This window comes from Copadichromis virginalis, linkage group LG23, assembly GCF_057382275.1.
Source record: "Copadichromis virginalis isolate Kocher_CV1m ecotype Utaka linkage group LG23, C_Virginalis_male_GT1.1, whole genome shotgun sequence".
In the NCBI taxonomy this organism is placed as follows: Eukaryota; Metazoa; Chordata; class Actinopteri; order Cichliformes; family Cichlidae; genus Copadichromis; species Copadichromis virginalis.
Genome location: NC_140639.1, coordinates 3,770,394 through 3,784,293, shown reverse-complemented (window position 1 = coordinate 3,784,293; position 13,900 = coordinate 3,770,394). Strand labels below are relative to the sequence as shown.

At 41.6% G+C, this 13,900-nt stretch overlaps 1 protein-coding gene across 3 annotated transcripts in view; it reads right to left on the bottom strand.

The window, feature by feature from the left end:
- cpamd8 (C3 and PZP like alpha-2-macroglobulin domain containing 8) overlaps positions 1 to 13,900 on the bottom strand; it is a 46,160-nt gene that overhangs the window by 15,194 nt on the left and 17,066 nt on the right. For all 3 annotated transcript variants that reach the window (XM_085448623.1, XM_085448624.1, XM_085448625.1), the window contains 14 exons: positions 13,035 to 13,188; positions 11,860 to 11,975; positions 11,665 to 11,716; positions 11,281 to 11,579; positions 10,122 to 10,190; positions 9,877 to 10,033; positions 9,512 to 9,688; positions 7,990 to 8,071; positions 3,476 to 3,632; positions 3,120 to 3,194; positions 1,456 to 1,621; positions 677 to 763; positions 387 to 523; positions 83 to 238 (listed from right to left, as the gene is read on the bottom strand). In XM_085448623.1, coding sequence (XP_085304749.1) covers positions 83 to 238; positions 387 to 523; positions 677 to 763; positions 1,456 to 1,621; positions 3,120 to 3,194; positions 3,476 to 3,632; positions 7,990 to 8,071; positions 9,512 to 9,688; positions 9,877 to 10,033; positions 10,122 to 10,190; positions 11,281 to 11,579; positions 11,665 to 11,716; positions 11,860 to 11,975; positions 13,035 to 13,188 — 1,884 coding nt within the window. The remainder of the gene's footprint in view (positions 1 to 82; positions 239 to 386; positions 524 to 676; positions 764 to 1,455; positions 1,622 to 3,119; positions 3,195 to 3,475; positions 3,633 to 7,989; positions 8,072 to 9,511; positions 9,689 to 9,876; positions 10,034 to 10,121; positions 10,191 to 11,280; positions 11,580 to 11,664; positions 11,717 to 11,859; positions 11,976 to 13,034; positions 13,189 to 13,900) is intronic.

Sequence of the window (13,900 nt, the reverse complement as noted above, 5' to 3'; positions counted from 1 at the left end):
AACTTCTTCCTTTTCCTTCATGACCTGTGTGCAAAAACGCTGAACAGCCTTGACATTAAACTAGACCATGTATTCAGGTTACCTTGGCACTCTGGAGGAGCTTCTTGTTGTCCCTATTGAGTTCAAAGGTCTCCTGGAAGTCAAGGTTGGTGGAGGCCAGTGAGATAGTGAGGTTTACCCCTCCGACATAAGACAGGATGGCATACTCCGACAAAGCATGCAGAGCCACACATGTGTCCTGGCACAAGGGGTTTTCAAGAAGCATCAAGTTAACAATTTATACTTTAGTAGTAACTGTCCATAACACTGAAAGACAGTTTGCTGTCATTTATTACTTATAGTTAATTTAATCTACAACAAAATATAGAAAAGAAAAACAGAGGTACCTGTGTGGAGGAGAAGCCACCCAAGGCATTCCTTTGCTGGGAGAGCCATTTGACGACGGGTAGGGCAGATGCCACATCCCCCAGCAGCGTGTAGGTCAAAAGACCGTACGCGGTCATCTCCACTTCTGCTGATACCACTACAAATAAAAACTGATTTTGAAGGGCAGTATATTTTCTCAGTGTGTTTTTATTGACAGAGGCTAATTCAAAGCTAGTGTATAGTACTGTGCTGTCACCTCCTTTGCATTATATTACACAGGCAGGAGCTATTCTGCAGATGTACAATATACCTGACTGAGCGAGGCCATCACTGAAGCCCATGAAAGTGTCTTCATCTGTCATTGTGCTCCCAGTTAAACTCCAGTGGGTTAGTCCATCTATAAAGACAAACCAGGTGAAACAGACAGGCAGGGGTAACGACTCACCGCTCCTTCCATCAATCTCCTTTGATAAAAACTAAAAGAAAACATCCACACCAGAATGGGGACGGTGCCAGCCCAAAGACAAAGTGAAACAAGCAAAGTTCAACACATTAGCTCACTGTGGGCTCACTAACTATGCTAGATATTTCATGGATCGTTATCCTGATTATCCTTTTGCTACCCCACCCTATGGCTTTACTGTACCTGGGGAATAAAATTATTGCTATCAAGGAAGAGCCCCACTCCCCCTGACGCCTGCAACGTTGTTAAATCTGCCAAACTTGCAGAACGTTTCAGGCAAGAGGAAGACAAGGAAATGGCCAAAGGAAATCAACAATAAGATAAGAAAGACAAGGGGAAAGGGAGGGGTGGAGCGAACTGCTGCTGAATACTGCAGCAGCTGGTTTTAAAGTAGCTGCTCTCCTATAGTTTGGGCCTGACTGCTTGTTCAAATTGTGAGCAGGAAGCTGTAAATATAAACCAGTAATACTTTTGTTTTGCTACAAAGATTTGACCAAAGAAGATCTAAATCTCTACATTTTAACGTGCAATATTGTCGTGGTTACAAAAAATACTTGATTCAATTTTCCTGGTTAAGTTCTGATTTAAAATACTACTACTACTAACAGTATTGCTCATAGTGGTACCTTGGGTGATAGCCATGTGGTTGAGGCGGCGCAAGGCCAGCGGGGCATAAGGACTGCGTAGCAGCGCCAAGGCATATGCAGACAGAGCGGTAGTGTAAGGATCATCAGCAGTGTATGTGTTCCCTTCCAGAAAGTCCTTGGCTTTAGCCACTGCCACTTTCTCTTCCTGGACCAGACAAGAAAGACCACAGGGCAAACACAGATGAACGTGTGATCAAAAGTTTACAAAATGTGGCATAGAGACATTTTTCTAGAATCTGTAAAAATGTTCTACTCAGTGTCATATTGGCAGAAATATGTGTATGCCTTGATACAAACACATTTCATATCTAATAGCTGATGTCCGCTGTTCATGGGTGAAGCAGAATTTTGCATTTCACATTTAATGCGCTGTTAACATTGCGACAAAATCTCTATAGTTTACATTGCAAATAACAGAGTGGGTTATAGTGATTTGGTCTGTTTGTGCAATTCTATATCCCAGGATCATCAGATATAGCTTTTACTTATTGAAACTACTGCTACACTTTTAATCCCGTGTCCCCAATGCAAACACACACACACACAAAATCATCACCAACCTAATATTTTTTAGAGGCTGCTCTGTCCAAAAACACGACAGTAGTTATTGAATAAACACTCATTTTAGCCATTAAAAAGTTGAGAGTGACTTTCATCTCATGCAGACGTGACCTTCCCTCTCATCCATGCGATGATAGGCCTCCAGAGCCACTCACTGTAATTGCAGCAGTCATCTTTTAATTAAGTGAAATTGAAGGGGGGGGAGGGGGGTGTACTGCCTTGAAGTGAAGGATACCTTTTTGGTTTTTATCAGTTGTAAAAGCACAGATTCTCAGAAGAAACCTTCTGGGAGAGATAGAAGAGGAAGGGGGGAAAGACAGATGGGTGGAGAGGAGCCAGGCGGAGGAAATGCTAAATAAAGAGTCAACTATCTGGACGATTGTTGAGCAAAGACAAAAACAATCTGAGGTTTGGAGGCTTTCATGTTTAAGGAATTTCCAGCACACGCTGAGGACGATCATAGAAGACTCTTTTCCTAACTTTTCCATTTCTTTTAGTGAACACTAATGTTTATTTATCGAGGGCGGCTACTAGTAGGAGAATAAAGAAAAAGCAAGGTGGGAAAAAAATAGAGCAAAGCGGAGGGACAAAGAGAAAAAACAGATGGCAGAAAGAGAGCAATGCAACAGAGGTGTCTTTCATGGGAATCAAATGTCTCTGCACATCAGCCTGAAACTTTTGAAGTAGTCCTAAACGTGATAAGACGGTACATTAGCAGCACTGGGGCATAACAAATTTGAGTAGGCGGACTGCCAACACATCCATCTTCACAACTATGAGGAATGCAGCGATACGTCCACACACGACCCAGGCTGCGAGGAAGGACTTTAGGAGTATAGAGCAGGTATGTTTTATTAAGTAAAGCACCTCACTTTGAGACTGGATGAAACCATGAATCAAATTTTACACCACTGCGTTGATTTTACGTGACGTATTAGTCAAAATGAGAAACTTTAGCATGTTTTAGTGGGTTTGTTTAGGCCTGCCTAATTCAACACTATTTCGTTTGCCCCTGAGGAGCAACTTTGAAGCGAGAGGAATAAATAGTCTGCAGTGTCATTCAGTGCTGCTGGCCTGCTTACCTCTGTGGTCATCCCTGTCTCCAACAGAGCTGCTACCACATAAGCTGTAAGTGAAATCTTCCCATGGATTCCTCCCTGTGGTCAAAACCAGACATGTTTTCACTTAATAACATCTCGGCTCTCATTTCTCTGCAGTATAAATATAGTTAAACTTTAAATGTATTCATCGGTCCAGAAATCCTTTAGCTAAAAAGTCTGACACCAGGTTCATGCTGTAAATTTATGTGATTATTGCCCTCTCAATCAATGCCATTATCCATCTTGTCTATCCAATCTACTTCTTACACCCGTTCCTGCTTTGCAAGCACAGAAAATTAAACATCTGTCACCTCACATCTATGTAGACACAGCCCTACCTGCAGGTCTTTGTTGAGGATGCGTCCCATAGCGGGGAAGGAGCCGTCATCTCCCTGATGCTTGATGAGCCAAGACTTGGCTGCATGAAGCTCATCGGGGTCGATGTAGATGAAGCCTTGAGACTCGGCAAAGGACTTCAGCACAAATGCTGTCAACCTTAGAGGAAGGACAGATGGAGGTGAGAGAAAAAAAGACGAGTAAGGGAAAGGAAAAGATATCAAAGATCTCTGACAACATATGGAATCACTATTTCAGTGGACTGAGACGTTTTTCCACACTCTTTCTATCTGTCAACAAATGGGAAGAGGGGCTGATAGAGACGTCCATAAATGTTGGGATGTTGTTTTCCAAGAGGACTGGTATGTATAGATGGAGCTGATGAAATGGAAAAAAGCAAGGAAGTAAGGAGGGGAGCAGATGGGTGCGGCAGGGTTTGATCAGTGCTACAGGATGCGGCAGCTGTGCTCTTGGGAATGTGAAATTGCACACGGGCCAATCAAGTATGTTTCTGGTTGTGATTCGAAGATTCCCCGAAAGCATTCCGAAACTTACACAAACATGAATATCAGGAACGAAGGTTGGGAATCCAGTTGGCCTGGGAGTGCAACTGAGAGTTTATGAGCTGTGGCTTTAGTGGGCCACAGTGGAGAAGAACCAGGGGAGAAATGGAGAAAGGCTAAGCTCAGCCCAGGGGGACACGGCTGAGCTAATAAACATACACGCATCCATAAACAACAGACCTCCCGGTACTGGTAGAAAGCAGCAGTCTCTGGCCAACAACTGCTCAGTGACAGCAAGACATTCCATTACAGCACCCCCTTACCAAAAGAGACTCACAGGATGAGGTAAGCTGTTTACAACAAAGAGAAAGAAACACAAGAGAGAAATAACGGAATAAACAAACAGGTCACACTCTAGTTTCTCAACGCAGCTTGTAAGTGAGATCACACTCCAAGAAAAGAGTACCAGAGGGGATGAACTGGAAAAAAAGATCTTTGCACTCATAAACCAAAAACATTAAATCTTCCGTGGTTGGAACCTGGATTATTCCTCCCCAGAGACAAAACTAGGGCTGAAGCCAGAAGTCCGCTGGAATTTTTATAATGTTAAGTGATATTGTGTCACTGACTTTAAATGTTAGGCTTCAGGGAAAGGTACTGGAAAATGTAAATATGATTTAGCTTGGAGAAGGAAGGAAGCAGTAGACAAGCTCACTTCCACCACTCACCCCACGACTAAGGTCACCATCTCACGACTCTCGCCTTCACTTATTGTTTCTCCTGTTTTCTGACTCCACACATCCAAATCCTCTCTATGAGCTACACTTATTCAGCCCCGTCAGAGCTAAAGGACTTTTCTGAGACAATACATGGGTGTGCTCCATGATAAAGCTGAGGTTGATAAGCGTTAAGGAGAATTTTACGAGGTGGATTCAGAGAAAGTGCTTATCGTTACTGTAACGAGCCTGGATTCACTATATATATCATATAGTTAACACAGTAAATGGCTTTACTTTAAAACATATTTTACAACACATCTGCAAATAGAAGGCAAGCGACAACACAAACACTGACATACAGGTTTGGCACAGGAATGGAAACAGATATTAAGTTAATACAGCATTGTGTATCAGTTCTTTTAATCTCAGGTATTCAGCCTGTAACCCTGCTAATGCTGTCAGATCAACCTTTGGGTCGAGACACAAATGACATGCCGGTCTCAACACGTAGAGCCAAGAACTAAACCCTATTATTAAGGATAATTATATAAGGAAAAAGCAACAAGTTTTTAAAGCACATTTTGATTTACTACAACTTTGCTTTATTCTTTTAGCTAAAATTAAAGAATACAAGACAATTTGAAGGCTTATTGCAGTTTGCAAGACAGCCTTCACTCTGAAGTTTTATTTACTGTCTGCCTGGAATATTAAAAATATTGTGCAGGGGGAATGTAAAAATCTTGTAATTGTATCCGAATAGTGAATTCATACCTCTAGTTTGAAATGAAGTTCAAGGCTTCAATTACTTTTAGGGGTAAAGGTCACATTAGGGATTAAGTGAGGGGAAACTGATGTTGTCAGTGAACGGGCTTCACATCTTAAATTGAAGACAATCCAGAAGTACTTTAAAGTACAATATCACCAGGTGCTGGCTTAAAAAAAACAAAACAAAACAGGAATCTCTGCCTTCAATAGACCCCAAATGAAAATGAGTCAACCTCTCTCATTAAATAGTAAGTCTGTAAATTGGTTCCACAAGTCCATGTGATGTCATTCGCTAAACCCACTTCATACGATTCGGTGTGCTGGTGATCATCTTGAAATTAATTCCAATATGAAGCAAATATCAGGCCTGAAAGGAGGTATTTCTAGGGGCGTGGTTGGCTTAAAAGACATGCCTGGTCTAGAGAGACTGACAAGGCAATTTTGGCATTAAGTACAATGTGTACACATTAGCTATGCACCCCAGTCAGGATCAAGTGGCACTCGTCTGCTCTAGCTCCCTTCCCATATTTGGAACATCCTGGCTCCAACCAGAAGAGATGGTGTGGACCATAAAGCGAATCTCTAGGCCAGGGATGTCGAAGTCATTTTACATTGTGGGCCGCATACAAATCACTTTGATGTGGGTCGGATCAGTGAAACTCTCCTTTCTGTCAGTGTATAGAGGTTAAAATGCATGTTTAATCTTGGAGATATCTTAATATAAGAAAAAGAAGTGCAAATTCAATTGTATGTCTCAGTTTTTCTGCATGATAAAGAAATTCTGTTTGAAGTAAATGAAAAATGTCTGTCAGCACAACTCTTTGGGGTAAGAATTGGAAAAAGGAAATGTGTAAAATTACAGAAAAAGATGTGGCTTCTCATTGCCCAGGTGTCTGTTAATTCTAAGGAATGCCCTATTTATTGTTTTAACTGTGGACACTGTAAAAAAAAGAAATTTCTATAGGAGAACTTTTCGGTCCTTTAATTGTTAACTATTACTTAATTACTTCAGTGTAGTAAGAATGGCCATGGGAATGTCTTTATCATTAGAAAAAAATTCTAAAAGTTAAGATAAAAGTTAAAAATTTAGGCCCTACTTTACATTTTCCAAAGCTGGGCTGGATTGGAGTGTTTACCGAGCTGATTCTGGTCCCCGGGCTTTATTTTTGACAGCCCTGCACTCAGCTTAAACTCAGCTCCAGTGCGAATGACTGGGTGAAGTCATCATTTGCTTCTTCTATCTCTATATTTTTGTATTTGCAAAATATTGGTCTTTTAATTCTTATCACCATAAGAATGAAAGAGGTAAAGGGTCAGAAACACATCTCATAATTTCTTTCTTTGCCAGCGTTTCTCTACTTTTGCACAACATCAAGTCAGCGAACGTTCAGCCCAGTTTGTGAACTGTTAACGGCCTTGGCATCAGAGATCATTAGTGCTACACACCTAACCATTATTGCCAGCCTGTGTCATTCTGCTCTGTATTTTCATTAAACCCTGTCAATTTCCATACTGATACATTTTCACATCCTGGGATACATTAACACTGCATTACAGCTGCTTTTAAGCAGGCAGTAAAGCAGTGCTCTGCTCATGAACCCGGAGTCTGAAGCAAAAGCTGGGCTTGTTTTGGATGCAAACATGTTGTTGATGGATTCATAAAGTGTCTGATGCAGTTTTACTGAATGTTCACCATCTGTGTCCATCTGTGTTGTGCCCACAGCCCACACTTGTTACCCTGGGTGCCAAGGAAAACTCCAAACCGCTGCTGGTTACATCCTCATATCCTCTCACAGTCATCAGGGGAAGAGTTCAAGCTTTCAGCAGCGGTTTAATGTTACCAATTACACCCAGGTAGTGAGTCATAAGGAGACATGCACCATTTCTATTTTCTAGACCATGTCAAAAAAAGGTAAAACCTTTTTGGTAAAGTGGCTCCAGACAACTTATAACACTGTCTCCAATAGTGGCATTAAGAGCTTGTTTGTGGGGCCAAAGCAGCATGGGTCCACTCAGCGCTACGGATATGAACCCTGATTAATTGCAAATAAATCTTGACAACTTTGCCTACCTCAGGGATCCAATTATGCAGTTTGTTTATGATTCTCTGTCATTTATGTAACCTGCTGTTTCACGGTGTTAGCTCTACTAAATATCACAATACCCACCTCAGTTCATAAATCAACCAGAGGTATGTACATTCTGCGTGGGCCTCAAAATACAAGCAGTGGAGCTCCCCATTGAGACAACCGAATTGAGTTTTATAAATATTAACATGGTTGTCTGCCTGCCTGCCTCCAGGCACTGTAAACATGCAGTAAACACTCGAAAGGGAAAAACTCAGAGATTTAAACATACCAACAGGAATAGATTAATATGAGCACAGAGTACGAAGGTTTTGATAAAAACTTTACTGCTTTGGCCGGCAACCTATGTCCCACTGAAAGCTGAAGAATGTGGCTACAGCCAAGCATAGCTTAGATGGTATGTGTTGTGCACATTTCAGCAACTACACCTACAGCTACTTACCACATGCTGCCAGAGGAATCCCTCTCTCCGAAAGCACTGTATGATCCATCCCGCCGCTTGTAGGTCAGCTGTCTCTGGTAGCCTGGATGAGAAGAGAGTACTGTAAGAAAGGTTGGTTCCTAAGAACACGCAGAAATTATGTACATCTTTTTCAGGTTTGCTGATAAATCTCGAGGTGGATGTATTTTTTTCGTTTTTATCCACCACTGCAGAAATGTGCACAGAATAAAAGTAATGTGCAGGAGAAGCACCACCATGTTAACTAGCCCGTGTGAGCTTGGAAGATCAGGCAGACCAGAATCAACGCAGTGAAACTAAACACGGTATATTAAAAGGTAGCCAAAAAATTCAAATACATTTCAAAAATATAACATTTGTGGTATTCTTGGATCCCTAAAATTCTCTTTTGGCATTGATTTCTGATTCTCCACCCAGCTCTGTGGTGCATAGTGTGCTGCGACTAAATAAATGAAGGAAAACAGAACATTTACTCGGACATGCTCTCGATGTTCTTACATATGCAGTCAAGTGGTTTCACTTGCAACTATGCAACGAAGCAAACTGTGCAAAGATGTTCTGGTGCTTGCCTCCAAGAGGGTGAATCCAGCATAGTTTTCAGGTCTTAAAAAACACAAACGAACAAGAAAAATAGCCCACAATATAATAATTTACCAATATTCAAACATTTGTTGCTGTACCTAAGACAGTAAACACTCGGTAGCTGAATTTCCACTTTGTTTTAGGGTCAGCCCCAGTGTCAAAGGCAAACTCTTGAATTTACATATATGTGCAGGGTGACCTGTCCTTGTGTGGCACAATAATAAAGCCTATTGACATTTATTAAAGTTGAAGTTTTCCTTTTATATCTTTGTGAGGGACAAAGACTAATCTTGATAACTCTGAATAAACCTTTATGTTTCGGGTTACGATTCAAAGTTTTGAATCCCAGCCAGTCCAAGGCTCCGCTGCCAAAAAACTTTTTGTCTGATAAATGAACTCTGTTATTCAAGGTAAACTATATTCTTGTTGATTGCAGACAGCCCAATTATGATGCATAACTTTAAGAAAACAGCAAACTGTTAGAAATCATTCCTTTCTTTGAGCATGACGCCACTTTGCGCAGCTTCATGCCAGAAAGGATTTGACTTGTTGAAATTCATGACACACTCTTGAAGAACTTAAATAACTTCCTTGTTCCTGTGTTTAAAGCGCTGGTCTCTAACTGGGTTTACATCGGTGGGTATTTGGGAGGGCACAAATGGCAGAATCTGTGGTACTGAAAGTAATCCATATGTTTAAGAATCACCATATTGGTGTTACTGAGTTAACTCAGCATCTCGTTAATATATTATTCATCTTAAATACTCTGATGGCAGCTCAAGCACATTTGGACATGAAAAAATAATTCTAAAGAGACCATCAGAGCTTGTCTAAGCGAGGAGGTCATATTTAACCTACGAGGAAAAGAAAATACTGAATATCTGATCCAAGGAAGCGATTTGTTAGGATTCAGTTTCTTTACCTTGAAGTAAGTAGTCAGTTGCTTCATTTTCAACCTCAGGGCTGAGCTGCCTGGTCTTCTGCAGATACTTCAAAACAAAGACATTGGGGGCAAAGTGGATCATGTTCTGCTCACCACACCCAAAGGGTAGCCTCAAGAGCTTGTCCAGGTTATGCAAAGTTGGCCCCATAACATCACCTGATATTAGAGCAAGATACACAAACACACTTCACTTACTGACACTGCAAAATGTGCTGTATATTAGTTCCATTCGCTTGAGGATTGCATGATCTAAAATAGTTTTTTTTTTCAGATGTAAATGACACAATGGTGGAAGTAATAATAGTATATGGAATATATAAGCATCCAACCAGAAAACAGTTTACCAATCATAAATGCAGCAGCTCTTTCTGATCCAGGCACCATGTTTTGTGGGACTCCAAGTGTGAAAGCCTCATTGTGGTTGTCATCAGAGTCTTCCTTCCTCCAAATCTTGAACTCCCCTACTGAGCCCCAGCCTGTAGAAAAGCCTATGTGCCGCACCTGGATGAAAAAAAAAGGTATTTTTACAGAAATGATCTCTAAAGATATTTCCTGGAGTTGGAACAAAGATGTCATAAAAGTGTCAAACCTGTCCTGTGAATTGGCCTGCCCATCGCAGGATGACCGATTCATTGGTTGGATGTAAACCATGGCCCACCTGGAAGGAACGCAGGAATAATTATTTGTAATTATTATTCTGCATTTGCTTGAAATGTTTCATTATTTTTTCCCCATTATAGACGATACCAACAAAAACATTGGCACAGATTAGACCCAAGATAGCTGACAGATAATCTGTTACTGAAACTATGCTCCAAGAACTCAGTTCCCTCCTCACCCCTTTATTGTTTGACTGCATCTGCAGTCTCATAACTCATAACTGGGTTCTCTTGCTACTTAAAGCAAGACACAACATCCATCCAGACGATCAGGAGATGGAAAAGGTCCCAAATCCACAGTGGGCACTGCCTGGATGGTACCCATTCAAACTGAATAAAATAAGGGATTTCCACTAGTGTGTTACAAAGCAGGTGCCCTCCTGTCACTGGTACATATAGAGGTATAAAGTGAAAATTCTTAGCCATGGCTTTGACTTCTCTCATAGCATATATATATATAAAAACCCATATGAACATGCTAACAGTGTTAAAGATTTTAATTTTTATGGGATAGGTTTGTGAACCTACTGGTACAGTTCCTTTCCAGCTGGTCCTTCTTCCAGCTGTTGGTGATGCCATTGTGATTCATGCACCTCCCACAGATAATCCCAAAAACAAACACTCACACAGACCCATGCAGAGCACACTTGCTCTCCCGTATAAGAGTTTAATTTCATAATCACATTACACCATAAGACCATGAAACTCATCCATTTCCCAACGCTATTGGTGTTGTAGAAAATAAATGTATTCCCAAAGTACTTTGGGAAGTAATACGCGGCTTTTTAATTACTGCCTTTGGTGAATGGTGCAAGTCTAATTAATGCTGTGGCTGGAGCCGGGAAGTGGTGTGCCAGCCATTCACTGCCATGCAAGTCCTTGGCCATGGATCATCGACTGCCCTCAGTGTCCCCTGTTAAGTGTGAGTTCACCCAGAGGCACACCAGTAAAAACGACGCCAGCTCTCCTAACACACAGACCCCATGGCCTGCCGCACTTCTTTTTGTGTCAGAGCATCCGAGCACAACCTCGAAGCAAATCTGCCGTACATTTGGAAGTGTTACATCTATGATTCCTTTCTCTTCTTACCTGTACCACACCTCCCTTCCAACTGATCCAAAAGCTGCGGAACTCATCCCAAGACAGGATCCCTGGCGTAGGGACGCTGACAAGAGGCTCGCCCATTTTGCCAGCGGAAATCCAGGAACGAGTGTTCTGCCTGCCCCCGAGTACGATCTCCAGCATCTCTACGCTGTCGTGGGGACTGGCAGAGAGGGCAAAATGGGCATCGTTGTGTGTCTTTACTGCCACCAGGAACTGGTTCATCCTGCTTGGCTTTTTCACATACTGATACTCATATTTGTTGGGGGTAGAAATATGAATCCTCTCTGAGAAATGAAATGCAAAATAAACTTGAACTTTGTAAAGTTTATTCTCATTATGCTATATCAATTAAAAATGATTTACACTGACCATTTGGACAGAAGAAAACACTGTAGGTGTATTCTCTGGGCAGGCCTTCTGGCTGTAAACAGGGTGGCAGCAAGAGAAAAGATGCAGAAAAACATTACAGAAATACACAAAACAAACAATAAAAAAGTAGTTCTTTCTTATTAAAAGATTAAAGGATTAAAAAAAAACATTAAAGGAAAATCTCAGCTTTCTTACCTCAACCAGGACAGTCCTACGGACATAGTCCTGGCCTTGGATCATGTCGTTACTTATTTTGCCTATCTGGAATCCATCTGAGCAGCAGCCTGGTTCACTAAAGGCAATGGCACGAGCTGTGTACAGAACAAAAGTCAGCTTAAGATTTTGTTTTTCTTGACACCATATGCAGCTTCAGAGACAGTGGCTTGAGCAGTTGCTCTTCTTTAGCCAGGGAAATGAGGCATAGTGAGCCTGTTCCCATCTGTACTTCTGTAAGTCTATTTGGGATACTTTTTTTTTTCTAATTACCTTAATTAGTTTCTTAGTGAGATGATCAGCAGTCAAATAAATATGTTTTGCAAAATTTCCAGACATCAAAATACATTAGACAAGACAAGCATATCTGTAAAAGGATTCCCAGTTCTTTTGCTGGGGAGCCCACTGGAAATGTGGCCCTGTGCCAATTGTGTCTCTTTGTGTGTGTGTAGTGAGAAGGAAACACAAGGGGCTAGTGGACTAGGAGTGGGGCCATGGGGGGCCCATTGGCCGCCAGTGACCTGCAAACTCATCAACATGCCACTGAGTGTCACAGTGCAGCTCTGGTTACTCCCCCACTGCTGGCCTGCTTTGTTTTCACATGCGCTCCAGAGGGGACTATTTGTAACCTGGGTGGGTGACCAGATCACACACACGGCTCCTTGGCCAGCAAAGCTTTCCTCAGTCATAGGCTCGCCCTTTTGTGTGGAATCACACTGAGTGGACCAAAGTCCTGGTGAAAGCTTGCTGTTGCTTGTAAGTGCCACGCCACTAAAGAATGCAAATAAGGCCATTTCCATGAGTCAGCACAAATCAATCTTGTAACATTCACATTAGCATCAAAACCTTGCATCATTCTTTTTTTCTAAAGAATGGCTGATCTAGAGAATGGGAACTTTATGGCATTGTCAGGTCTGTGCTTTTATAGTACTGGTAACACAATCACCATCCATGAGCATGCACTGCTGCACAGATGCTTCTCCACAGTTGGAAGAAGTGAAAAATTGCCCTCTGACTTTGCCCTGTGGCTCACATATACGTGTCCCAACAAAATAATTATGGCTTCCTAATTAAAACATTTCTGCCACTTTATCAACGTAGTACTAGAAATAAAATAATAAGCGAGTTTTATGAATTTGACTGAGCTCTGTGGATACCTGTGATGTTAACTGATCCCAGCTCAGTGAACGACAATACAATATTTGTAGGAGCAGCCTCTCCAGGAGCAACACACTTCTTCCTGGTGAGATAAAGCTTTCCAGGATGGCCAACAAACTTGATGCCCTCTGGAACCGACACTTTTAAATGAACCTGCGAGTGGAGAGGAGAAGAAGAGACAAATCAGAGAAAAGCGATCTCCTCTGATAGCCTTTAATGACATCATATCTGTTAGGCACGCCCCTCCCTCATATAGCGTGCTTCATCAAAGCTCTGAAAGCAAGGGCGAATTTTTTAAATCACACTGTGAATTTTCCATGCTGACTGACTCATGCTTCTCAAACTCCCTGAAGGATTAAGTTCCACTCATCGTCCAATTTTCACAGGGCTCAGTAATGCAGAAGGATCTTTTAACTGTTCTTTATCCGCATGCCACAAGTCATAAATAACTGAGCAGAAAATATAGGAATCACATGTTGCTGGGGTGGACATCAAAGGATGGGCTATTCTGGTTTGCATATTCACCTAACATGACATCAGGGCAGCACACGCACAGGCCATTTAACAGGCTCATCTGCAAACATCATGATGTCATCCGTATGGCGTGCAGGATGGACCCATTTAAGGCCAGAACAGAGCTTAGAAGGCTCTTCGGAGTAAGTGCTGAAACAAACATACTAGGCTAATCTCTTCATGGTCACATTACAAACCTATACTTACTACCGAAGAAGTTATTTCAGTTGAAAATATTTGTTCTGCATGTGTATATAATATCGAACCAGTTCTGATACATGCAGAAATAATAATTTAAAGAAATAGATCAACACAGTTATTTGCATCTTATATTTTAATATTTCCTACCTGG